Source organism: Aythya marila (assembly GCF_965140915.1).
Source record: "Aythya marila genome assembly, chromosome: 3".
Lineage (NCBI taxonomy): Eukaryota > Metazoa > Chordata > Aves > Anseriformes > Anatidae > Aythya > Aythya marila.
In genome coordinates, this window is record NC_139044.1 from 49,880,876 (window position 1) to 49,907,032 (window position 26,157).

The 26,157-nt window shown below is 37.4% G+C and overlaps 1 protein-coding gene across 2 annotated transcripts in view; it reads left to right on the plus strand.

The window, feature by feature from the left end:
* The window catches only part of GRM1 (glutamate metabotropic receptor 1), a gene marked incomplete at both ends in the record, with an annotated part of 182,539 nt that overhangs the window by 17,266 nt on the left and 139,116 nt on the right, over positions 1-26,157 (plus strand). For both annotated transcript variants that reach the window (XM_082757757.1, XM_082757758.1), the window contains one exon: positions 16,371-16,620. In XM_082757757.1, coding sequence (XP_082613883.1) covers positions 16,371-16,620 — 250 coding nt within the window. The remainder of the gene's footprint in view (positions 1-16,370; positions 16,621-26,157) is intronic.

Sequence of the window (26,157 nt, forward strand, 5' to 3'; positions counted from 1 at the left end):
TTCCACAGAATCACAGAATTGTCTAGGTTGGAAGAGACCTCAGGATCATCAAGTCCAACCTTCCCTCCCCTTTTTTTGCCAGAAGAAGGCAAATGTCTCATGGCATCAACCAGAAAGGTTGCCCAGCCAACATTTGAGCCACTTCAATCACTAAGTGAAAAAAACTATGGGTGTTGCATTGAAGAAAAATATCTTTTGTTTCTCAGTGATAATAAGTACAGTAAACATCACAAAGAAAAGTGCTTATTCCCCATGTAGTATTATAATGAACCACAACTCCCGGAAAAAAAAATAAAGGCAAATGGTCCTTTGTGATTAAATCAAAATTCTTCACAGCACCCCATTAAGAAAAGACAATATAGTTCATCTTCTTTCTGTTGAATATACCCACATGAACATACTGAAATGCTTCAGATGTTTTTATTTACGTATTTTTTTTTGTTCATTAATATCTGCTAACATGGCTATCCACTCAAAATAAAGGTATTATTTAATAGGGGAGAAAAAAAAGCAACTAATCTACTTAAAATTAAGTAATCAAGATGAAAATAGTTTGCAGAGATCTCATGAAATGTTAAGAAAACCAGAATTCTTTCTGCTTCTGACTTTCTTTAGATTTGCTAGATGAGAGATCAGGCATCATGTCAGAAGAACAGCAGTGCTTCAGAAGGAGCATTTATCAAGTGCTAACAAGAGGATGAATGAAAATTGAAAATGCATTACAATCTTATTCTTCATTAAAAGTGAAGTACTAAATTTTCCACTAATTCGTTTTGACAGATGATATTCTGACAGAGTTGACACCTATAACAAAATGTGACTAAAGTGGATGCAATTCAGGAAGCAACGCTTTAATTTTTTTTCCTAGCTCTATGATGTCAGTGACATATATAATTCACATTTGGGTTTCTTTTCTTAAATTAATTTATTTTTTATCATTTTTTATAGGATAGATATCTACCTACAAAAGCTGTGAAAACAGTAGCTTCTTAGATTACACACAAAATTAAGTAATTAATTTGATTAACGTTGCCAGAGAAAATAGAAATGTCTAACCTCTTTTCCTAGGCAATGTGTGAGGTGACATTTTAAAGCATGACTTTTGTTAACAGCCTTTTCTGTCTCAAGTTGGAGTCTTTGATTGGAGATACAAACATCTTATTATAAATGTTGATGAGATTTAACAAGATAGATTGCTATGAGGGGAACACTTGCAAGCCAGTTTCTTGTAAAACTTCAGTTACAGCTGTCTTTGAGATGCAGGGTTGAAAGCAAGTTTGGTAGATGTGTTCCAGCAAGATATTTCAGAGGTATTCCAGCAAAGTATTTTAGATCTAATTATCAGTCATGATGTTTTTTTTTTTTTGCTGGTTACTGATAAACTGTAATCTCTGCTGCAGCCAAGAAGTGCCCAGAAAGACTCATTATACCAAAAAGATTCATGTCCTGATCAAGGTTCTGCCATTCCTGAGATTTTCTTTAGATGTTATGATGAAGCATCTCCAATAGTTATGAACTGAAAGTGTTTCCAAAGAAAGCATCAAACACAACTACTCTCAGCAAGCAGTACAGGGCAAAAAGATGAACAGCCACTGCACCAGTTAGGGACCAATGAATGCCTTTATGAAGAGAGGTGATTCTCTTTGGGCATGTGTATTAGCAGTGTGCCACCACCAAAGATAGTCCTAGTTCCAATAAGTATTTGGCTACTCAGTTGTCTTTCTGAACATGTTTCCCCCTCCCCGCTGACATCTGAATGTATGAGTAATGATCTTAGTGAGCAGAGGACAGAAAGGAAAAAGAGTCATCAGATATGGTTCTTTTCACTACAGACCGCTATGCAAAAACATATTTATTTCAGAAAATCATAGAATCATAGAATATCCCAAGTTGGAAGGGACCCATAAGGATCATCAAGTCCTGTATATTAACTCAGTAAATTAATGATCTTCCTGTTTTACCTTTTCTTTTCTTTTTTTTTTTTTTTTAATAATAATTTATTTAAGTAAGCTGTCAGGTGTTTTCTTAAAAAACACTACCTTTAAATAGTATCTATAATAAAGAAGTTAAATTTACCTCTAGAAGAGTCTAGTGGTTTACATTTTTTGTCAGATCCTGTTTTATTATTATTATTATTATTATTATTATTATTATTATTATTATTATTATTATTATTTTATTTTATTTATCACCTCATTTCATTTCTAGCATGTCTTATTGGTTTGATATGCCTTCTTTGTAAGCTAAGGAAGATGCAATAAGATGGCTCAGAAATATTGCTATTCTATATTGTAAAAATACTCAGAGGTATTATGCAAACTAGTAATCCTCAATTTTATCAGCAATCATTTGCTTGAACCTCTGTTTTTGAAAATAAAATCCATAGAAATTCAGTTTCACAGAGTAGATTTTGTCCCTCACTGTATCATTTAATGTGCTTTCCAATGGCATATAAAAAGTCAAATTATAAAGCTGAAAACTGAGGTCTGCCTAAAGCATCTCCTTTTCATAATATGTTAATATGCATAACCATATGCTTTTCTGATTATATTAAAACCTGGACAGATGTATATGATAAGATTGTAGTTCCTTTGAAAATACCATAGCAATGCAGGAGATGTTTTTAAGGATAAAACTGATCTTAGACAGAAAATCTCATACACATAAAATACAAAACTTAACCTAACCACTGTTATAAAGGAGATGAGACCACTGAAGAATATAACAAATGTTCAGAAGATATACGTATTTATACAAATTCTGTCCATGATTTTGATATTCATTGTTGCCAAAGGTTTTGCAGGAAGGAGCTTGCTCACAGTTGTGCCAGTAATTCCTGTCAACAGGCTGATATTTCAAGAGCAGCCTTCTGCATTTGTACTCACCCTCTTAAATGCAACAAAAACACATCAAAACCCTCTTTTGTGGGGTTGTTGTGGTGATGGAGGAGAAACCATTGCATCAAAAGGACAGAGTGAGGGTCAGATGGTTCTTGATGGGCACATTTCCTCTCTCTCCATACAGAAGAGTAAGAGCATAGAATCAGTTGCTTTGCATTGCTTGTGGAAGTTGTGCACACTGTATACGTGATAGACTTTCTTATCTCCTTATTCTTCTGTGTAAGCATCCTAGAGGGTTATGAGCTGGATCCATAGAGAAAATATGCTGAAATCTGAGACCACAGTTTGTGTATAGTTTTGTTTATCAAGAGCTGTTAATATTTTACGTCTATGCAACCAGAAAGAGTCTTGAACTGGATCCTGATGGCACCAAAGGAAATGAGCAGTGGCTAATTTCAGTATAACCTTCTGAGGCTCCAAACAGTTTCAAGGAAGATAAAGAAAGATTTGCATTCAGACTGCATTTTAAATAAAAACAGTTAGCTTTTCTATTGAAGACATGGATGGTGGAATTCATAGTAGCATTTTAGAAACAGTAGAAATCCTGCTGCTAATGTAACAGCTAAACAGTTTCTACATAGTTCCTTAGTATGAAAATGAGCTTTACTCAGTCCCTGAGTGTCTCTGCTCTTATATAATACAGGTTCACAGATGCCCTGAACTTCCCTATTCCAATCATCTGTGGTTTTGTTTCTATATAGAATCACATACTTAGAGTAACATCATAGGAGGTCTAATAGGAGAGTGTTACTTCAAAACAGCCTCTTTAAGACAAATCTCATTTAATTAAAATTGCCCTGTAGGATCACTGCATTATGATCAGCTACTCAAATGGGAAAGTGCATGCAAACCATACAAACTACTCAGTTGCATGAAAAAATAGTAATAAGAAAGAGAAAAATTAAAATCAATAAAAGGGACATATCAGTGCCAGACAAAATGGAATGTGACTGGTGTATCTCTTCGTTACGAAGAATCATCTTCTTTCTATAAAATGTGGGAAGCATACTTTTGTTCTCTTGGTGAAATCTTGATACTGTACTAAGAACCATAAAATCTAACTTAAATATCTTGCTTTTTTTAAATATCTTGCTTACTTTGCAGAAGAGGAGGTTATGTGAGACTCATACAAAGGACTACCAGGTCTTCACTTTCGTGCTGGATATACTTTAATGAACAGAAAAGGAGTGTATGTGACTCTTCAGTGGTATACAGAATTTGCAGTGATGATTTTTTTCTCTGAGACTTATTCTGCCTGTCCATATATCTATCACTATTATGAAACCTTCATGAGCTTTTTGTCATAAATAACCTGGTTGTTTATTTTGTTCTTTTAACAAAGAAAGAACAATAAAAAAAAGAGAAAGATAGAAAGAAAGAGAAAGAAAATTGTCCAGTGTAATTAGCAACTAAAAATTTGTTTATTTTGGAACTCACGTGTGTTTTGGTATCAGCTTCAATTTAGTCGATTATATTTGGATTAGATACAAGAGGCAGATGATATCTGGCCTGAAAACATTCTATGTGTCTGAGGAATTTGGTATCTTTTCACTCTGTGTTACTTACATCTTGTCACAGAACATTTATGTTATTTTATACCAGAGGCATGTTAATGATGCTGGGTTATACAATGTCAAAATAGAGTTTGAAGTCTATTTTTTTGGGGGTCACATACCTGTGGTGTCCAGTCAGGACCTTGGGGACTGATTTTCTAATATTTGCAATTGTAGAAGCACATCCATTGAGATTCTGTATTCCTTTTTGTTAAAAGTAGGTCTTTCATTGCTGGATGGAAATACATGGAGTGTTTTAGTACCATGCTTGCACAGATTAGATCCACCAGACTCACTGTCACAAGAACAAGAAGCCTCTGCATGGACATTTATTGATTCCACCAAGGCAGACACATATGACACCCTGAAAAGCCCCATTGCCCCCCTACATCCTTGATGGAGACTCTTGTAAAAGATATCCCTCACATATAGGGCTGCCCTCATTCACAGTGCCAGAGCAATGGCCTGGTCTTGCTGAGGAGTCTCACCAGAAAGAAGATAGGCGGGTACTATGTCTGCAGGCAGATTTCTCCTCATTCCCACGGCTGTGAGAGCTGTAGAGGCTGCACTGAAGCAGCCTGTCAGCTTTTACAGACAGCTGGCTCCTCTGCCAGAGCCTTGCTTCATGCTGCCAGTGAGGTGCCAGCGCTGAGGCTTGTAACAGCCCAGATCTGCTTTGCGGTCTGCCATCTCACTGCCGGCCCTGACAGTGGTTAATTACAGTCTTCCTGGAGAGCTCACATGCAGCAAGGGGTACGTGAATAGCTTGCCCTGCCCTCAGCAGCTGCTGTGCTTGGATGTGTTCAGCTTGTGCTTGGCATCAGCCTCTCTCCTCACATTTCTACCAGCCACCAGAGGCTCATCCCCACCAGGAACCTGCTGTCCAGGTTCACCCGCCTACTCAAGCCCTCCTTCTCTCCCCATTTTCCTCTCAGCTGAGTCACCATGCCAATTAACCAGATGCGGTCCAGCTGAGACACCCACCCCACAGGCAGCCACCTCCAGGAAACAGGGCAGCAGGGCTGACAGGCTGCTGCCACACAAGCCTGAAGCCCATCTCGGGGCTCTGCCCCATCTCCAGGGCCTGGCAGTGGCCTCTGTGCCAGCCCTGTTCTCTAGTGCTTAGTTTCTCTGAGTGCTTCAGCCCTCATAGGTGTGATTTGGGAAAAGATGTGGCAGTGCGAGCACACAGGGCTATACCCTCCCTCCGTAGTGCCCACTACCCAGCGCAGGACTAAGGGGACTGCAGTCAGCTCATGGGACTTCAGCAGAGGGTTTCTTCATCTAGTGTCTCCTTCTGGGAACTTTTACCTGGAGGGTGAGCAGATGAAGCTGTGCTTGAGTTATGTGTTTGGGTTCATGTTGTTTTAAACTGGAGTGAGGAGGCTGCGAGGGCTTTCTGGATAACAGCACTCCTTGTTGAGTACCAAGATGTCGTACCTCAAGAGCTGTCTGTAAGCCAAAGTGCTGTGAGTGTGGAGAAAGCAAATTCATGTTGTGTAGGGGAAAAAACAAACAAACAAACAACTTTAATGCTTTGTCCATGCATTGTCTTCTGCCTCAAAACCTGGGAAAGAATCTTTCCTTTCTCCCTCCAACCAGCTGTCTTATTGGTCTGCATAGCAGTGTTACATACATCTCTGTGAGACACACAATGTGAGAAGGCATTCATAAGGTGTGCAGCAAAGGCCTCATCCCAGAAGCCTCTCCCCAACCAATTTGCAGAATGAAAGGTGCTGGAGGTGATCTGGGAGTGTCCTTGTGACCAGGTGCAGATGCCAGAGGACTTGTGTGGTCCGAAGTGTCCCTGCTGAAGCACAGCCTGACGAAGCCACTTGTACACAGGACCACTGCACTTCTAGGTTGGTATGCAAAGCTCTGGCAGGCAGCCTGTAGTTCCTGGCTGCCAGATTTGCATAACAGTCAGATCATTTCATTATTTTTTCCAAGTTTTTCTTGGATCACTATTCTTTAAAACCTTTCCTTAGCATCTAGGGAAACTTGAGTGAGAAATATCAGGGAAAGAAAGAGACTGTGAATGAGGTAGGTATTTCTGATGTGAAAATAATAAGTGTGAAAGAAGAAGAGGAGGAATAAAAACTATTTTTTCTTTTTTTTTTTTTTTTTTGGGGGGGGGAGGGGAGGGAGACAAGGGGCACAACTAATAGGTTACAAGAAATCTATCAATAAAAATGCAGGAAAAGCCCTACCTCATACTTACTGAATTAAACAAGCCAAGTATTTCATAAATCCACATTTAATCTCTCTTAATCTTTAATTTACATGTTTCTTGACTTTTTGTTATCAATAGTAGTGTGCAAATAGAATAGCTAAGAGGCAGGATAAGGGCATAAAATAAAAGGTATCTGATTGTTCTGGAGCACCTGCTGAGGTGGCATCTCTCGTCTGTCTTCATGAAATTTGTGTATCTTTGTATTGTTTTCCAGCACAAAAAAGATTTCATTCTTCTCGTAAGACAGGAAAAAGCCAGGAGGGACTTGGCAATGTTGCTTTTTCTTCATTCACCTAGGGGATCAGTTCAAACAATTGCTTGGTACTTGCCTTAGTTAAAAAAGAAAGTCATGGGATAGCAGGTGTGTCTGGCTTCAAGAACTTCATGAATGACACATTTCTTTCAGCCTTCAGAAATCAGAAATTGTGAATAACTGAAATGCTGTGTTGTTTTTTTCTCCCTCCCTCCCCCCCCCCCCCCCCCCCCCAAAGAGGTGTGTGCTAAAGAGTGAGATGCATTCTTGCAAGTGTCATAGGACTTCAGTGATGTTGATGCATCAAATCGTTATGCTGCTCATCTAGGATTTTCTTTCCCAGTTGAAATATTTTTCAGTAGGGGAGAACTGGCACTGAAGGTTTTAAATTTACTTTGAAATTCCTGAATATTTATGTTTGTTATTCTGATCCTAATTAGCAATAACACGGTGATAAAGAGACAGAGATAAAAGCAAACCAGTCAAGAATGCAAGACTGTCAGTCATAGAGTTTGTTGTTAATTTTCTGACAGTTGTGACAGTTTTGTTCTTTTAGGACTTGTCTAACTCAGTGCCTACGCTCAATCCCAGTTTATGCTTCCGTAGCTTAATGGCAATTCAGAGAAGAGAAGATGAACTGTTCATGTTTGCATTTAATTTACAAGTAGTATTTTAAGTTTCTATAATATCTCACATTTTCGGCTTTATAACTTTGTCCTAATTGCATTTAGCCAGTTTTTCTATCTCACAAGTGTGCCCTTCTGAAGCTCAGTCTTTTAAATTCACCACAGTGGGAGCTACACAAAGTAAACTAATAATTCTCTCCTTGTGGTTGTACATTCATTCCCTGTATGGGCTGCTTAGATTCTCAGCATTATTCACCTTTTCACCTGCAGATACTACAGTAGCCTGTAGAGAAAGATATTTCAAACATTTCATCAATCAGCATCAGAAACGCCTTTTAACATTGTGGAATTTAAACATTTACATTGTGTTAATCCTTGAGGTTATTAACTCAGTTGGAAATGTTGGCATCAATATCTTACCTCAGCTTTACTGATGGAAGAACTACTCAAAATTAGGATTTTATTTTTTTGCTTGTTTGTTTTCAATTTATTTCTGTTAGGCGCAAATCTTACAAACACTTCTGCTATGTATTCGACTGTTCTGCTGTAAGTCTTTTAAAGCACTACTGTGAGTACTGGAATCACCATATGTGACAGTGTTTGCAGAACATGGATTTCAGCTTAGAGGTAATTGGAAATATTTTGACTAAATGTTTTATTTGGCGGGGGGTTGTTGCTGAAAAATATTTATGAAGTTAAATACAATTTTTTGAAAATGTTGATTCTCTAAAAATGAAACACTTCTGTTTAGATAATTTTTATTTTTGCTTATGCAGTTCTCTTTTCCTAGGCTTGTTCTTAAATTATTAAAAATGTGGTTTTGCTCCTTATTTCTAGATTTCAGACTCAGCATCTAAACCTTTTTATGTTTCTTTGTTTCTTTTTGTATAAATCTAAGAGGCAGAATTATTAAATAAGTTATTCTGGGTTTCTTCCAGCTGTGCTGATATTTATTACAGATGATTAGTCATAGTAATCAAAGTCAAAAGTAGTCTTTGAGTGAGAGTAGATAGTTCAGATAATATTAGAAAATTATATTTATTTTCATCAAATTCTTTAATGGACATAAAAAGCAAAGCAGTAACTTTCTTTCATAAGTGAGTTTAAATTAAAACACAATTATTTCTAAAATTACATAATCATCTTCTGAATAATTATGTTACAGTATCAAGGGATTTGATTAAGCATGCCTCAAAAAAGTCTTTCTTCTCATTTGCAATAAACCCCAGAAGTTTATTCCATCTACATGAACAATTTCTCTGGTGATAGATAAACTGTGATTAGGTACAGCTTCTTACACACAACACTAAGATTCATCACTTACATAGTATTCCAAAATTGACATAATTAACATCAGGAGGCGTGGCTCCCATAAACAGAAAATATAGGTGTCTAAAATAATACATAAGCCAAAATTGCTCTAAATCATAGAATATCCTGAGTTGGAAGGGACTCATAAGGATCAACAAGTCCAACTCCTGGCACAGCACAAGTCTACCCAAAAGTTTAGACCATGTGACTAAGTGCACAGTCCAATTGCTTCTTAAATTCAGACAGGCTTGGTGCAGTGAATATTTACATATGGTATTATAGATGAGGTCAGTAGCTTTTTGGATATATTTTTTTCAATGTTAACAGACAGTAAGTAATAAAATTTAATAGTTTGTCCCTCTTAAAAATTAATAATTTTTAATTAATAAACTGATTTAGCTGTGCCCTCAGATTCGGAAACTAGACAGCCAGTAGAAATGTCTCTTTATTTTATTTTTATTTTATTTTTATTTTATTTTTAGTTTTCCATTAATTTATTTATGTTCAAAGCTTCATTCACAGTAGGGTACATGTGTAATTTTTGATTGCTCAGGGTTGCCATCAGTATTTTAAATCTTGTGCTTGAAATGTAAGCTAAACTAATTGCATAATTGCCGAAGCATGAACAGAACTAAGCATTAATTTCATTCTTTCATTTTGAAACATCTGCTCATATTTAAAAATAAAATAAGAAAGAGAATACGGTTCTCCTACTTTGATGTGCCTTTTGAGTATTCTTTCCAGAAGAATTTTACCAACTGTAATAATAACAGAGAGCTTTGAAGAAACAATAGATTATTCATAGGAGAATGTTCTCACTGGAACTTATTCTGTGTTTACTTTCTTCTGTCTTATCAAGAAAGAGAAAACATCTGTGACCACTGTCCAATCATTGCCAAAGAACAGCCCTAACCAATGGTTAATGTTAGGGGTTGTTGGATTACTTTCACTAAATTCTAAAGAAAACTGGAAGCTACTGATAACTCACGAACAACAACAAAAGAATAGGTTCAGTGAGTAATTTTTTTTTTTTTTTTACAAGTATTGTATATCAGGCAAGGATTTATCTGAAAAAGATCCATTAGAATATAAATAAATCTCTAAAGCTCCTTGTTATAAATGAAATAAATAAGCACTAGGTGTATCCTTTGAATAAATTTAGGGAAAAAAATAAAAATTTGGGGCATTTTTCTTGTTTTGGGAATGTTCTTTAGCACTACTCTCACCACATCAAGACTGACTTCACCTGTGCTTCTGTTTCTGACAAGAATATCAATTAGTTGTTCAAGATGATGCACGTGCCTCATACAAGATGAAGGTTTAAATATAACCATTTCATCTGACAGCAATGTTTTACCTATGTTTGGGTTTACTTTATGGAGATAATACACAGCTACGGTGAGCTGTTGGCAGAATGTGCATACTTTGTAATTAATGACAGAAGGTAACCTAGCATTTAATAAAATAATGGGAGTTTTCTTATCTGAAATATAGTTTCATTCCTCTGAAAAATTGAACTATGATAGGAATGCTGTATTATTTTATGGCTACAGGAATCATCAAACGCCAACCTCTCATTTACTGTTTTTATTTTCTCCCTTGTATTCAGTTTTATTTGAGTTCAGAAAATGAAGACTAGTCTTGACTCAACAGCTCCCTTTCTGCATTTCTACAAGGGCCTGAAGTTTGGAGGAAAATAGGCCATAAGCACAGATGGCAGAGTATTGTAGAGCACCAGAGATGACTCAGTTCATTCATTTAATGCATCTTTCTGGCTTTCATCGGGCTGGAGTACTGTTGGTTTGAAATCTATGGTAAGCACAGGAAACTTTGCCAAGGTACTTTAAAAGAATGTGGAGTGTTTACACCACTACCTCAATTTCTGATAATGAGTTCCCCTCTGTCACTGAAAAGAGAGTGAGGCATCCACACAATGCAAAATCTCTCAGGTGCTGTCAAAGAAAAATGAGCGTGGAAACATGAGGGAAAGTCTGACTTCCACAGATTCATGAGTTGGCCTGGGATGCATACTGGTGGTAAGGAGGTCCCCAATATCCATTGCTAAAAGCAACTTTAGAACCAAGCAGCTGGGACATGAAGTGAGTGAAAGGCACTCAGGGAGTAGTGGGCAATCCAGCTGGTCTCCAAACACCATTGTACTTAGAGAAATTGAAATAGCTACTTTGGCATTATTTGTTGAAAAATTTGTTTCTTTGCTGATTTATTTGCAAGCTAGTTAGAATAAATAAGAGGTAGGATTTTCCTTTTAAGCTTTGAGTGTTAGAGTGGGGTTTTAGGTTTACTGATTTTTTTTTTTTTCTTTTGATACTTTCTCCACTGTTCTGTTCTGACTGATATCAGAACTGGAGCTCATATCCATGCTGTGTTCTTATTGTAAAGTGGCTGATCCCTTAGGGTTTCTAAAGTACTCTCGTAGCCTAACTCTTCTGCTTTGAAGTTTCCTCTTAAAAACATGTGAGCTAAAATATACTCAATGAAGAAAGTGGTGTTGAAAAAGCTATCTGAACTCTGAAAAGAAACTGTGGTAAAGGGCTTTAGGCATTGAAGTCAACATTAAGTGCAGAATGTTCACTGAAAACGAAAGACAAATTCTGTTTGGAATAACTGATAACTCATAAAATGTAGCCCCTTTGACAACAGTGTGATTTTAGCATTGAAAAAGATTTTCTAGGGAAAAATGTTTTAGTGTTTTATTTCTACCCTTTCCACAGTGACAGAGAAATCTGGGGGGCTGTGTTGGCACAATTGTCCTGGAAGCCCTGTGCCAACAGGGCTGCTTTTGCTTCCCCAGAAGAAGGTATTACTCTTGTTGTGAGTATAATACTTACACATGGGAAGTACAGAAATAAGATAGGTGGGCAGATCCATTCTTCAGCATCTCATTTTTTTGCCAATCTATTGCACTGATAGAATGGTTTTAGACTTAGGCTTTTATTTTTAACTCTGTAGATCAAAAGTGTCGAAAAATGGGTCTAAAGGGTTGAATTTCTACAGCTTAGAAACTGAGTGCTTATCAGCTGAGCCACATTAGCCAATGGTGTATACGTTCCCAGCCTATTGCAAACATGCTAATTTAAATCTGATTGTTGGCCTTTTTAATTTTAGTTTGCAATGGACTAGGAGTATGCACACGTTTATTTAATATGGTTTGACTGATAAGAAACATTAAAATGAGACAACTCAATCGTTTCTCACTAACTGACCCTATTCAAAGATACCCTGATGGTGAAAGGAAATAGTGGATTTTGTAGGGGAGAAAACTGACACTTTTAAAAAAACTTTATTTTAAATCTGTTAAGCGGTCCAAAACCTTCCAGACATGTATTTGGAAACTGTACAGTTATTGTTATATTTAACATTGCCTCTAGATTTTTTTATTTTATTTTATTTTATTTTTTTGAAACAGCTCTTGGAATATATTGGGAATATATTTCTGTAGCACAAATATTAGTGGTTCATGTTGCCTTATGCTGCCTCATGGATAATTGCTATCCTTGAATGAAATCAGCCATTGAAGGACATGGGATGCTCTGTTTCAGTTATAACCCAATATAGAATATAGACCCTTGGAAATGCAGCACTTTGTCACGTGGCTCAGGCGGATCCATACTCTGTGCATCCCTCAAAAAGACAATATCCAGGATTCTCATAAGCATCTGATTGTTAAGGCTACATTTCCGCTTCATTTCATACATGGGAAAAAAAAATGTCTCTCTTGACAAAGAGAATGTAAGTAAAATTGCCAGACAACTCTAATAAAAGGGACAGTATAAACCTTTTAGATGAAGCTCCTGGGCTCAGCTCCCCACACTGCTGAAGTGCTAATACAAGTAAATAGTGTAACTTCCTTTGGCAGCTGTGACTTGAATGTCTCACAGGAGCATTTTATGAAGCTAAATTTTTGAATTACTTTTGGGGGGCTTTGAAACAAAGAGTTATACAAGTTGATTGTTAAGTGAAAATGTCTTTTTTCTTTTCATTAGGCTGACATCTTTGATTTCTACTACAGCTTCATCTTCATATTTTTGTTATTTAACTGCATAAAACACAGAGAGTTAGAATAATTCTCACTATGCATAGCTCTCACCAGCATCTTCAGGTACTTGGATCCTTCATCTGGAATAGCCTTATGTAGGATTCTTAGAGTGGTGAAGCAAAGCTGTCTGTCACTGAGAGGACAATGCTCTTAGTACAATTGTAGTCATGATAGGGTTAGAATTTGCCTTTACAGTGCTGTATGGACTCTACTTGAAGCATGAAAGGAGAATATCTCATTTTCTGAACAGGATACAAATTGAATAGAACTTTTATTTTTTATTATTATTATTTAAGAGGGATTTAAAAAACAAACAAACAAACAAAAAAAGCAAATATTTTTAAAAAGTTAGCAAGGTACCATGGGGCTTAAAATATATTCCTGGCACAGCTAGCATTTGGGTACTATTCAGAATAAAACTTGGTTGTTTGTGGCCTTAAGATAATAAATACTTAGTCATTTCCCAATTTATTCTAGTAACAAAAAGGCAATTATGAATGAGATTGAATTTTCGATTGCTCTTTCAAAGGAAAAATGACCCTCAGTCCATGGTGGTGTTGCAATTGTTGATCCTGTTGAAACTCTTCACTGACTGCCATCTTGTGCAGATTTCTTTCATTACACGTTTCCCTTCTCAGCTGTTGCATGTGTTGATTGAAATTGATGTACCCAGCAAGCTGGTACAGATGGATATATTCTTGGCTGTTGCACAGAATTAATTAGTGTTTTCTGTTTTGTATATACCCTTACAGTGTGCTTTCCCCGGTAGCTGAGTGCACTGAACAATGCGTCTAACATCTGCCACATGTTCATTCTCTTCCTGGTCATTTCCCCTGGAGGAGGAAGGTGTGCAGTGTGCTGTCTTGCTTGGGGAGTGCAGGAAACAGGCTTCAAAAGGACCTGTTTCATCAAGTTTCATCTCCGTCTGTTGCAGACATCTACATTATGTAATGCTCTTGTGAGCTTACCAGCTCCATTCTAAAATAAGATGTCTTTCCTTGTACTGCTATTGGAAAGCTGTTTCACAACTTCAGAGAAAGGTTAGAAAGTTTTCGTTTCCAGCCTCAATTTTTTTTGCTTTGTTTTTGCTTTTTTGTTCTTCTGTGTGCGTGGTTCTTGATCTTAATGAGCTTTTATACCTTTTAGGTTCTTAATTGCCTTTATTGAATGTATAGGCAACACTACTTCCTATTAGTGTAATTTTTGTACGCTGTTTTACTGTTAGTGCAGATGTGGCTGTGTGTTTGGGATGATTGTTATTCCATCAAATTAAAGCTGGAAAAAAGCATTCTAAGTGGATTTAATTTTGTATTTGTTGAAATCATTAGCTTCAGTTAGAACAGAGTTAGTGTTGTATTGATGTACGAGAAAATCCCATCCTACCCTTACATTTAGGGCATTATTAAATTAGGTAGGAAACTTATTATATTTGTTTTGTAATACATATTGCCTAAATATCTAAGAAGATTCAGTTTACTCCAGTGGCTCAGCTTAGGTAAGATTTTACTTCAGGAATAATCCCACTGACTTCAAATGAGTTTACTTGTTGCATGAAGTTCCACATGAAACTGGAGGGGGGGGAGGGGAGGGATCCAATGATCTCTTGAGGTCCCTTCCAACCCCTACAGTACTGTGATTCTGTGAAACTGGGCATTATATTCCAATTTCTTTCCAAAGTATGAGGTGCTTGCTAATGCAAGTCGGCAGCAAGGCTGTCCTGCTGCAGCCTGGGGCCTGAGACAGGTCATAAAAGCATTGTAGCTCAAACTGCCCAGCCTCAGGTCCTGCAGTAAATTCCTTGGTGACTGTGAGTTATGTCCTATAAATATATGGAAATACCTTGACAGTGTCTCCTCTGAGAATCCATCTCAGTGTGACAACCCCTGTGAGAGGTAACGGTGCTTCCCCAGGTGCAGGGGCATGGGACAGGGCTGAGCAGTGTGGGGCTGCTTGCTGGTGCATTCCCACCAGGCACAGCCCTTCCTCTCTTCTCCCCACAGCCGTGCAGGGCCATGGCTTTGTTCCCGTTCTGGAGTACGTCTGGCTCACAGGCAGCAGAGCAGACAGACCTGCGTGCTGTATCTGTCATAGAGTCACAGATTGGAAAAGAGGCCATGCCGCTGAGCTGCAAATTTGTGAGGAACTAGGTTAGCTCAGTGCAAAAGACTTTGAAACTTGCATTTTGTGCTTGAAAATAGACGTGGAAGGTTTGGCTATATCTTCGTACAATTATGACTATGTGAAACTGCACAGTTTGTTGCATCTGCTGCAAAGAATCCAAATTTCTGGAAAAACTGTACTATTTTTGTTTGATTTATACAGAATGCTTGGTCTGTCTCCCGCTGAATTTTCTGCCCCGTAGCTGTGCATTTTGGGGTGTTGTACATTTTTTCTTGTGAATGAATTTAGGCTGATTCAGAAGTGCTCCTCATTGCAATTTGCTATTTGAAACTGTCTCTGCAAAGAGGGGAGTTGCAACTCTTCAGTTACCACAGGTTTGGAAAGGTCTGTGTCTGGAAGTATTGAACATATTTGATGTTACTCCCTCAAGAAACCGAGCAAATATTACAAATGTGGATAGCGAAAAAATTGGGCTTCTCTTTTTGAATGATCTCTTGTTGCTGTTAATAGACAATTTATTGTAATCCATCTGCTCCTCTTCTCTGATTGATGTTCATCATAAATCCTGTGCTCATGGCAGGCATAAAATATTCAAAGAAAATTTGAGATTTCACCTGTCTCCATAGCTGAAGGCAGTTTGAGTTTTACAAAGCTGTTTTAGGGATTCAAAAATATATGAAAAGAGAAGAAAAAAAAAAAAGAATTTTAGAATCAACTTTGGTATTATCTGAACCACAAAGTCAAAATGTTTTTGTATTAAAAAGAGCTGTTTTGGAAGTCCTTACAGATGGTCTCCTATTACAAGAGAAACATCAGGCCTAAATTTTAACTGTCATGAACAATGGTCAGTCAGATTGGTGCAAACGGCTTTTAAAATGTAACCAGATCAGGATGTTTTATGTTTGCAATCATTTTTTATTCATTTTTACTACTGGGGAATACATGTGGTATGCAACAGATTAGAATGAAAAAATTTTATTTTTTCTCTTTATTGTCACGGTTTTCCTGTAGTAGAACAGCTGTGATAATTGCAAGAAAAATGTTAATAGAATGTTAGATTTACTGTCTAAACTCTTTGTCCACTTTTCTACCTCTCCACACCTTATTTGTCTTTAATATCCACTGGTAAATCAATATAAGAAACCTTCAGTCTCCAGGTCACTTAAGACCCACTGATCCACAAGTATATCATTATTTCACCAAACTCTGAGCGTGTTCACTTTGGAGGACCTCCTTTACTTTTTGTAGTTGATTTCCCACCCTTAATTGGGCAAATGCCTGATTTAATACCTTTTTTCCTTTTTCTTTTAAAACAGGAAATTATGGGGAAAGTGGAATGGAGGCCTTCAAAGAGCTGGCTGCCCAAGAGGGTCTCTGCATTGCTCATTCTGACAAAATCTACAGCAACGCTGGGGAAAAGAGCTTTGATCGCCTGCTCCGCAAACTACGAGAAAGGTTACCCAAGGCTAGAGTGGTGGTTTGCTTCTGTGAGGGAATGACAGTGAGGGGGATCCTCATCGCCATGAGACGCCTGGGAGTGCTTGGGGAGTTTCTGCTAATTGGAAGGTAAGGCTTTGAGTGAATTTCACTGCAGCTCTTCTCCATCTCATCCTGCCGGCAGTCCTTTGTTTCAGAACTCTGCAATACAGGCTACTCATAATTTTCGTATTTACTTTTCTAATGAATGAAAAGAAATGGCAAGATGGTAGAGCAGATCTTGGGAAAAGGATATGAAGATGGATGGCAACTTAATTGGTGTTGTTAACTTTTGCTGAAGTAAATGTTAATTATTATCTGTTTTTTATAGACATAAGATATTAGCATTTTTATGCTTCCACGCACTCTGGAGAAATATTTCATCTGCAGATTTTAGAAGCAAAGTATGGGATGAAGAATTCTGATTTCAGAATGTGAGCTGGAAATGCGATACAATAGCATTTCATGTGGTTTTACTAAGGAGGTACTGACTATCTTTTTGTAATTTGAAAACATAAATTTTCAAATGGTTTTGATTATTTGAACTTTTTTCACAGCCTTAAGGTTACAAACTGGCATTTGCTGTTGTATACTTTATTCTGAGCTTTGCTGTTCAGAGCTAGGGTACTGAGATTACAAGGATTTTTTTAGTTTTTAAAATATCAATTTTGCTGATGGCCAACTCAGTATATATGTTTGCACTTACATTACTGAACAAAGCTGATGTGTATTGGACAGGCAAAGACTGACTTATTTCCTCTAGAATTTATCAGTTCTTTATTAGATATCCACTGGAATATGGTCATTTTATTTCTATCATAAGTGATCTATCCACATTGCCATTTTTGTGATAACTCTTATTTCAAGAGTTATTTCAAGAGTTAAAATAACTCTTATTTCTGACTTGCACCTTGATTTTTGCAATGTCTTTATGTCTGGTTTTCCATTTCAGTGAATCTTGTTTTGATGATGAGGGCTGACATTTTCTGTCTTGTCTGTTAGATTGATAATGTCTTTTTTAATCCTTCTATTCACTCTTAGTTTTTCTCTTATCTATTGTTTAAACACCATTCCTTCAAGGTCTTTGACAGTCTTAACTACTCAGCTTCTGTTTCCTTATTCTGTTGTCATTCTGATCTATCAAACTTTTTTGTCCCTTTCTCTCCCTGAAGTTTTTGTCTGTCAGTCTTGTGGCTGCAATGTCGTCCTTTAGCCCTGTACTATAATATTGCTCTTTTCTTGCATCACTCCTCAAAAATCACAGTTATGATTCCCATAAATCAGATAGCTAACTTTACTTAAGTAATCATCTGAAAGCAATCAATGGTTCTCCTTTCATTGTTCTTTTTTTGTTACATTTTTTGATTCTAATCTGTTTAAAGCAGAGATTGTTTCTCTAGAAGAGTGTGTAGACAAGATGTAGCACATTTGGAAAGCCTTCAGCATTAAAATGAAACTAGTATGGAAAATGATATTCTGTTTTAGATTTGTGCATGTGCTTTTCATCTGCATCATTCAATATGCACTGAATAATACGCAATGAATAAAGGAACCTTTCAGGACTGTTTCAGTGAATTGAAGAACCTGACTATAATAAAATTAGTCTGGATCATGGCATCCCTGGTCATTCTGTAAATACCCTGGCAGCTTTAGACAGTGTACTGTATTCACGTGTTGGTGGGCAGCTTTAGACAGTGTACTGTATTCATGTGTTGTTGCTTTGTAGTGGTGTCTTATTATTCACCTGATTTTGGTGCTTTCTCTGGCTCTACAAAAGAGACAAAGGAAATAAGTCTCTTACTTCAAACACCAAAACTCAGTTTGATGGTAGTACAAACATCAGTTTCTTATTAGGTCATTTACTTGATCCCCTTATTTATGGATAATATATTTTAGCTTCAAAATTTGACTAAAAGCTTTTACAAAACATTATGATACTCTGGTTCAATTGTTTTTCTTAGAATCTGCCCAAAAACATTGCTCTGCACTTTGTCAGAACCTCTCAACTATTAAATGTTAATAATAAAATTTCACAAATATGTTTTTCAGATAGGCTTCAACGTAGTCTTATTTTATGCTGGTAATAGAGTATGGGAGAATCATTTTTAGGACTGGGTCAGATCTGCCTTTTTAGGTGATCTGGTTGTAAAACAGACTGGCTGTGCACAGTCCGGATTGTGCTCAACAGATGGTAGAAATAAAAAATATTATAGGGCTTGCACATGTTTTCTAAATGCTTGCAGAACTAAAAGAAAAGATATTTTCTTTGAATTGTTCTGATTAAGACATTAAAAAAATGGCAAATCTAGCAAACTTATTCACAAGTAAGTTGCAGTGAAACTGCAGTGCTATGAATTTGGTCATCTGTATACAAACAGGAGCTGAGGCATGTACTAACATTGCTCTGACATGCTGTTTAGTCATTCTCACTCAAGTACCCAGCTAAGCAAAAAACCAAAAGCCTTTTAAGAGCATTCTTTTTATTGAGGGAAATGGGACTGAATGTGAAATCAAGACTTTTTGCAATAGTGAGCTAAACAAAGCCTTTAATTTGCCCACAGGTTCATTATCAGCTACACTATATCAACTCCATAATCTACTCTGACTCACTGTAAAGAGGAAGCCTTTACAAAAGGACACCTGGCTAAATAGTGCTCTTCCTGCTATATCTTCAGTATTGCTATTGGTGAAAGCAGACAGGCATTGACAAGCTCAACTAAATTCAAGGTATCAGAAAGAGAGCTGAGAACTAAATTTGACTTTAAATTGGGAATGATACATTGGGAATTATAGGGGGTTGCACTGAACTGGGACTGGGTTGTCAGATATGGGGGAATTTTCCAGGATGGGTTGACTATTCTCAGGCATGGAGTTAGGAGCCTATTTGTGCCGTATCTAAGCAATTGTTCCTAAATTCAGATCAAAGGTCTGAGTAGAAGTTCAGTCTACTTTGCCACTGGAAAACACAGTCTGTTGTAAAGGGAATTTCTATTTCTGAATCTGGAAGGAAGCAAGGGTAAAACATGACAGGAGAAGGGATTATAATCCCACTTGAGGGAGAATAGCAGATGATTCTGAAACTAATACAGTGTCCAAATGTAGTGAAGAATCTAGAAAGAAAACTATTAAGTTATAAAATTAAGGACAAGAAAGCTGAAAAAACAACAGGCTGATAATATACAGGAAAGGAAGTAAAAAAAAAATAAAATTAAATGGCTTTATTTAAAAACAGTGATTGCAACAGTATTGCTGTAACCAAAGGCAAAAATTCTATTAAGAAATTAAGCCCTCTCTTAAGGAAAATTCAGGTGATATGTCTTTTAACAGAGGCTAGTTTTTATATGAAGTGACTACATAGAAAGATGCTCAACATTATGCTTCTAATTATGTTTACATAGACCACTGGCTTCTATATTACTTAATAAGCATAAATTAGGCCTTGTGAGAATCTTTCAAGATGGATGAATCTGTACATCCTCTGAAATGATGCATCAAGTCAAAGCATGTAACTGACTTGCCAGCATCTGTGAGTAATGCAAAGCAAATGAAAGATGCAAACAAAATCCCAGAGTTCAATAGTTACTCTGAGATCAATGGAGAATTGACATGTTAGATAAACAGTTGGAAATCAAAATGCTCTTTTGTAATTTCAAAATTTCTTAGACTCCTACACAAAATAGTTTGTGTAAATGTATGAGGAGTTTTAGGAAGAAAGACGTTAGTGTACCTGCAGTTTCAATATAACACCAAGTAGTGGAATATATATTGCTTTGTTTCCGTAGGCTTTACAATGTTTTATGGTATTCATTTGTATTGCTCTATAGGCTGTTGTAGAACCATGAATTTTAAGTGCTTGTAGGGTGATGTCTTATGAAGATCTAAACATTTGGCAGTGAAGATATGGTTGGCATCTCTGCTGTGAACTGAGTACATTTTCAGAGGGAAAAGTGAGGTTTTTTTCTACATAATAAAGCTCTTTTAGCATAGGATGACAAAGCTTTTAAGGTGGATGGTGTGATGAAATTTTACTTGACTGCCCTCCCTTCATAAGGCAGTATTAATGATGGTGTTTCTGGCATTTAACTTCACATTTTCTGAAATGTTGCTGAGGTTTTCAAGTTCAGCAGGGGAGAAAACAATTTTATGGTCACATATGACACCAGTGACCAAGGAAAATCTTCTGTTAGGACACAGAAATGGAGACCCTAACAACTAAGTCTTTGAAGTTTGGTCTCTGCGTTTCATTAAATATGGAGACACTCAGAAACAACCAAGAGTTTTCTGGTTTCTTGTGGAAGTGAATGCATCCTCAAGAAAATGTAATTTAGCAAATCTCACTAATTGCTATGCTGGACCCAATTCAATTTTACTTTGCAAGGCAAAACACCAGTGCAAAACTTATGAATGAATTGCTTTTGGTGCTGGCCAGATCAGATACAGCCTAGGTAATACTGGCCTATTATTAAATTTCTGTGATTGATAACAAAGTCCCGTTGACATGGCAGCATGCCCTGGTAGGATTTAAGAGATTTCTTAAGCTGGTTTCACTTATTTCTTCCCAGTGGGCGTGATGGGCAGGTTCTCCTTCCCACAAAAGTCCTGAGGGCTCAGTTCTGTCACCACTCCTGTTCATCAGCCCCTTGACAGCTTTGGGGAATATAATGAAATGATGTAGGTGGGTCTGGTGGGGATGTAGTTAATTTCACAGCAGTCTGCATGGTGCTGTGCTTTCATTTGTGGCTAAAACAGTGTGGATAACACCAATGTTTTGACTCTTGATCAGTGTTTGTGCAGCATCAAGTTGTTCTCTCTACCTCCCAAGCCCTCTCAGGTAGCAGGCTTGGAGTGGGCAATGCGCTGGGAGGGGATGCAGCTGACCCAAACTGACCGAAGGAATATTCTATTCTATATGATGAAGTGTTCAGCAGTACAAGCTCAGTGAAAAGAGAATTCGTGGTTATGATGCTTCTGAAGCAACTTTTATGTGTGTTGATGCTTTACTTTTCAGCAAGTGACTGGACATCTGCCTGTCTATGGAGAGGAATGAATTCCTCTTTTCACTTTGCTTCTACACTCAGCTTTTACTTGCCTTCTTAAACTCTCATTATTTTTAACCACAAATTTCTATTTTCCCTCTGTCTTGTGGGAGAAGGGATTTAGGTTGGCTGGGTGTTTGGCTGTTGGCCAGGGTCATCCCACCACAGTCATTTTTGGTGCCTAATGTGTGGCCTGAGATAACAGCTTTGATCCGATTGTGTGCTGTAGCTGTTGTGGCTGTTAATTGGCAGGATTCTGTGCTGGTCATGAAGTTTGCTTGTTTTACTGTATATTAAAAGCTAGAGGCTAGTGGTCACTTCTGGATTTTGCTGTTCTCTGGGCTGCTTATCACTCTATTTTGTTGTGCCTGTGACCATGTTGATAAAAAAAAAAAAAAAAAGAAAAAAAAAAAAGGCCATGCATTTGTGCTGGCATATGGCCCAGGCATGGATCATGTTCTTTTGCTGGGTGAGCTATCTTAAGAATGAGGGATTACACCTCCCTTCTTGTTTCTGGCATTGATGTCCCTAGCTTTGTTGCATGGGCTTCTGAGGTTTTTGTAGATCTGTACAAAGCTGTTTAGTCCCATTATCTTACTTTTGTTGGCTTTTCATTGGGTATGTGGAACCTGATTTCATCAACCTGATATAAGAGTGAACAACTTGTTGGTGAGGCAACATAGAAATGTGCCATTCAGAGCACAATCCCTGAGTGACAAGGTGTATGGGAGGATTTGACCAGGTGCACAGGGCAGTTATCACCTTTGATAGTCTGCAATTTTATGGCTGAAGAGACATGTAATCCCATTAAAATGGGGAACCATTTGACAGAAAGATGACTTGTCTACTCCATTGGGACCTACCAATTCATAGTACTGATTTGGAGCTTGGCCTGTGATTATTTAGCCTCCTTCCACCTCCATCACAAGAGCAGGGTAAGAAGGGCCTCAGCATCTGAAGACACCTCAGGTTAAGAGAGGGACACAAAACCTATCTACAGTAATCACTCCAGGAGTCAAAAAGAAAAACTGGAAGCAGAGACTGACAGGTCCATACATTAGCAAGGGAAAAGGAGGAATGGTTTAATTAGAAAGCTGGTCCTTTGGCAAGAAAATGGGAGGAGGAAGTGACAGAAATCACCTAACAGTCAAAAAGCACCTGAGTGACCCTGAGCGAACTTTGAGATATGCAGAAAGATTACATTTGCTAGCCAGGTGAATGGATTGCTGCCTGGCTGCTTTGATGTTGGGATACTGGGTATGACAATCAGAAATCAAAAGGTAAGCTGGGATCTCTCGCTATGGAATGGGAAGATGGACAAAAAAATTGGTAGAGAGGCAACAACCCACAGCTTCTGGAGGTAGTTCTTGTCAAGTGTGATGGTGAAGTATCCCCTCACGGGTCATCATATAAATTAGCGGTGGTAACAAATTGATTTAATTTGATCCAAGTTTTGTACATTTTGCCTGTGGTGGTAACAGTTAAAAAATCTCCCTGTCTTTATCTTGACCGGTGAGATTTTTTTTATAATCTATTTTCTACCCCAGTGCTGTTGAGAAGGGGAAGTTGACAAGTGGCTGTGAGTGGGCATTTAGCTGCTAGCCAAGGCTAACCCACCACAGATGACATGGACTGCACTGCCAGCAATGTAATGACAGGCAGTTCTCCTTCTTTCTTTCTTTCAGTTCGAACATCAGAAATATCATAAAGACCATGTAGTATCATCAGTATCACCTTCTATATCTAGCCAAAATGACTACTTGACTCTTCCCCCCAGATGAGTTTCTGGTGCTAGTGATTCATGCACTACCTACAAAGTGTCTGAGAATATACTACTGCTAGATTGGGAAGTTTTTCATAAAGATGACCATCTGAGTGTGCTACTGTTTGTTAAAGTTAGACTAGCTGAAAGAAATACACTGTACTCTAACGCAGTGTCTTCATTTACTGCAGGGGCTGCCCCAAGTTTATGAAAAATCAGTGAGAAGGGTCGACCTTACCCAAAGGAGTTGAAATGTTTTGCAGGGCCAATGTTTTTAAATCCATTTCCCCCCAAAAATATTGGCTCTTTTTAAGTATGTAAGTGATTAAAAAGAAATAAGTAATGGCTAGCATTATGATGGCAATGGGGGAAAAATGCCTTGTGCAAGCCTAGCTTCTCTAGGATAGGTTTGAACCTTGTAAATCTGGTGAAAATAGTAGATATAACACTGTTGCTAATGCTAGTGCTTTCTGCCAACTTGCCATGAGTGGAAATGTGGTGTTAAGAAAACTGGGAGTAATCTAGCATAACAAAATGCATGTAATCCAAACCACTGGAATGCAATATTCTGTGGTGTTTTTTTTTTTTTTTTTTGAGCGTGTGGCGGACCATATTCTGAGGGAGAAAACTAGTAGTGGTTCAAAAGCTTAAAGTAAAGAAAACATGGCTGTTGCTTGGTGATAATGATATTGAATTAAGTATAAGGCTAAGTTTTACTTAGCAGACAATTAAGTACCTTGAAGTGTGGCACAAAATGCAAAGCTTAAAATTGACAACAGGAAAACTTGTGGGGAAAAAATTCTTGTTTCTAGATTTCTGGTAAAAACTTAGATGATTCCATAGCACTTCATGTTTCTTGCTTAGCAAAGGAAAGCTAAGACCAGGTTCAGTGGTTCCAGATGATTTTGGGATGGATTCCGCAGAGAGAGTTATCTATGCTAGTAACAAAATGCCAAGAAAGAACATCCTTGGTAGTAAATATATTTACCTTTACATTTTCTGCAAAATCTTCCAGTGCTGGAAAAGTGCAACAGCTCAACGTCTGCATTTTGTATATGAATGAGTATGGACATTAGAATCATTGAGTTAATACTTTGTGCTCTGTGTTGTTGATGGTTTATTTATAAGATAATGCATGTTTTACCAAACAGCTGTAGAAACCAGTAGCTGGGTTGTTGTTGCTCACCTGGAAGAATATTTTGTAATTTTATGTGAATGAATGATACAGAATGATGTTACATCAAGGATCTTTGCATAATTTGCTAGAGGCCAAATGTTTTTCAGGCATGCCTCTGTAAGACTAGAATTCCTTATAAATGTTTAGGAAACTAAGCAGTTATATTTCTACTTGCAACAATTAAAACAAGATCCTAATGCCGTGACCTATGGAATTTCTGAGATTTACTTTCAGAGTTGTTTCGGTGCTCAGATAGAAATGTTTCTGACAGAGAAGGCAGAATAAGAGCAGGTTACAATGTTGTGGGGAAAGACCACGTATTTCCCGGTTTATTTTTATTTTTATTTATTTATTTATCTATTGTTTTTATGAATGTCCTCAGCCTAATGGCCTTGCAGGACAAACCTTGGTACCTTTCCAAGGTTAGAAAACATGCCCAACATTCAGCACTCAGAGAAGTGGAATTCCTGTGAATTCAGTCTAGTCATAACTCATTGGTGTGAACTTACAAACTGGAAGTTTCAGATCATTCACATGTTATAGTCTGGCTGAGCAAAAAAGTGATTTTAAAGCTGAAATTAAACTGGAATGAAGGCAACTGGCTCACAGTGATAGATTCTTAGTCTCTTGTTTTTCTGCTGAAATTTTCATCCAAGACAAATTCCTTCAATTTCTGTGATATGGTAATTCTTCAGGACCCAAAATGATGTCAAGAACTCACTTCAGAGCGAAAGCTGGCTCTTTCATGTTACTATTGCCTCTTCAGCACCACCAGTCTGTTTTGATGTAGGACTGAAACACTCCAGTTCTACTGAGTGGCCAACTCTTGCCCACAACCCACTTCATTCATTATTCTCTGCATCTTAGTTTAGTTATTTGTACCTCAGAGAGGGAGGTAAAAAAAAATAAAAAAAAAAATTGTTTCAAAGCCTTGCAAATTCACTGCTGTCTGATAACTGACCTGGCACTTATTTTAACTGGCTTTAAGCCGTATGCATTATTCACTATGAGCTATTTGTGGGTAAGCTTTGGTACCTAGGGCTCATGCAGTTATTTTCCATGCTGGTGATTTGGCTGTATTTATCGGTGCTGTGGGGAGTAAGTGTAAGTTTTTCTCCTGTCCTTCTTTGCCTAAAGGACTTCAGGGATTCAATAGAAGTCCAATTTAGCTAGAAAAACAACAACAACAAAAACCCTACTGTTATTTAGTTTGGCAGAAATTGAATGTGTTATACTTCTGCTTTAAATAAATAGCTTTAATACTATTTTTATATACTTTTTAATATACTTTTTTAATACTTTTTTTTTTTTAAACTTCTGTTTAATAAAAGTGAATTCTTTGATTTCCGATGAAGGCATCACAAAGAAGAGGCTGATTATCAGCTCTTTCATGTTAACATGACGATTAGGAAGCCTGCATAATAGGTCAGATTTAAATACTCCATATGCAGGAATAACAACCTGTATGTGACTCTGGTTACAGTTTCAGCTGATTTCTCACAGAAGACTGAATCATTGTAAACTGCTATTTCTTATGGGAAATCTCTACATTTTCTCTGCTTTTACCCTAATAAATCGCTGAATATGTGCTTTTACTCTGCCTCTTTATTGCTTTATGTTCTTTGCAAAAAAGAAAGACCTTTCCCCCCACC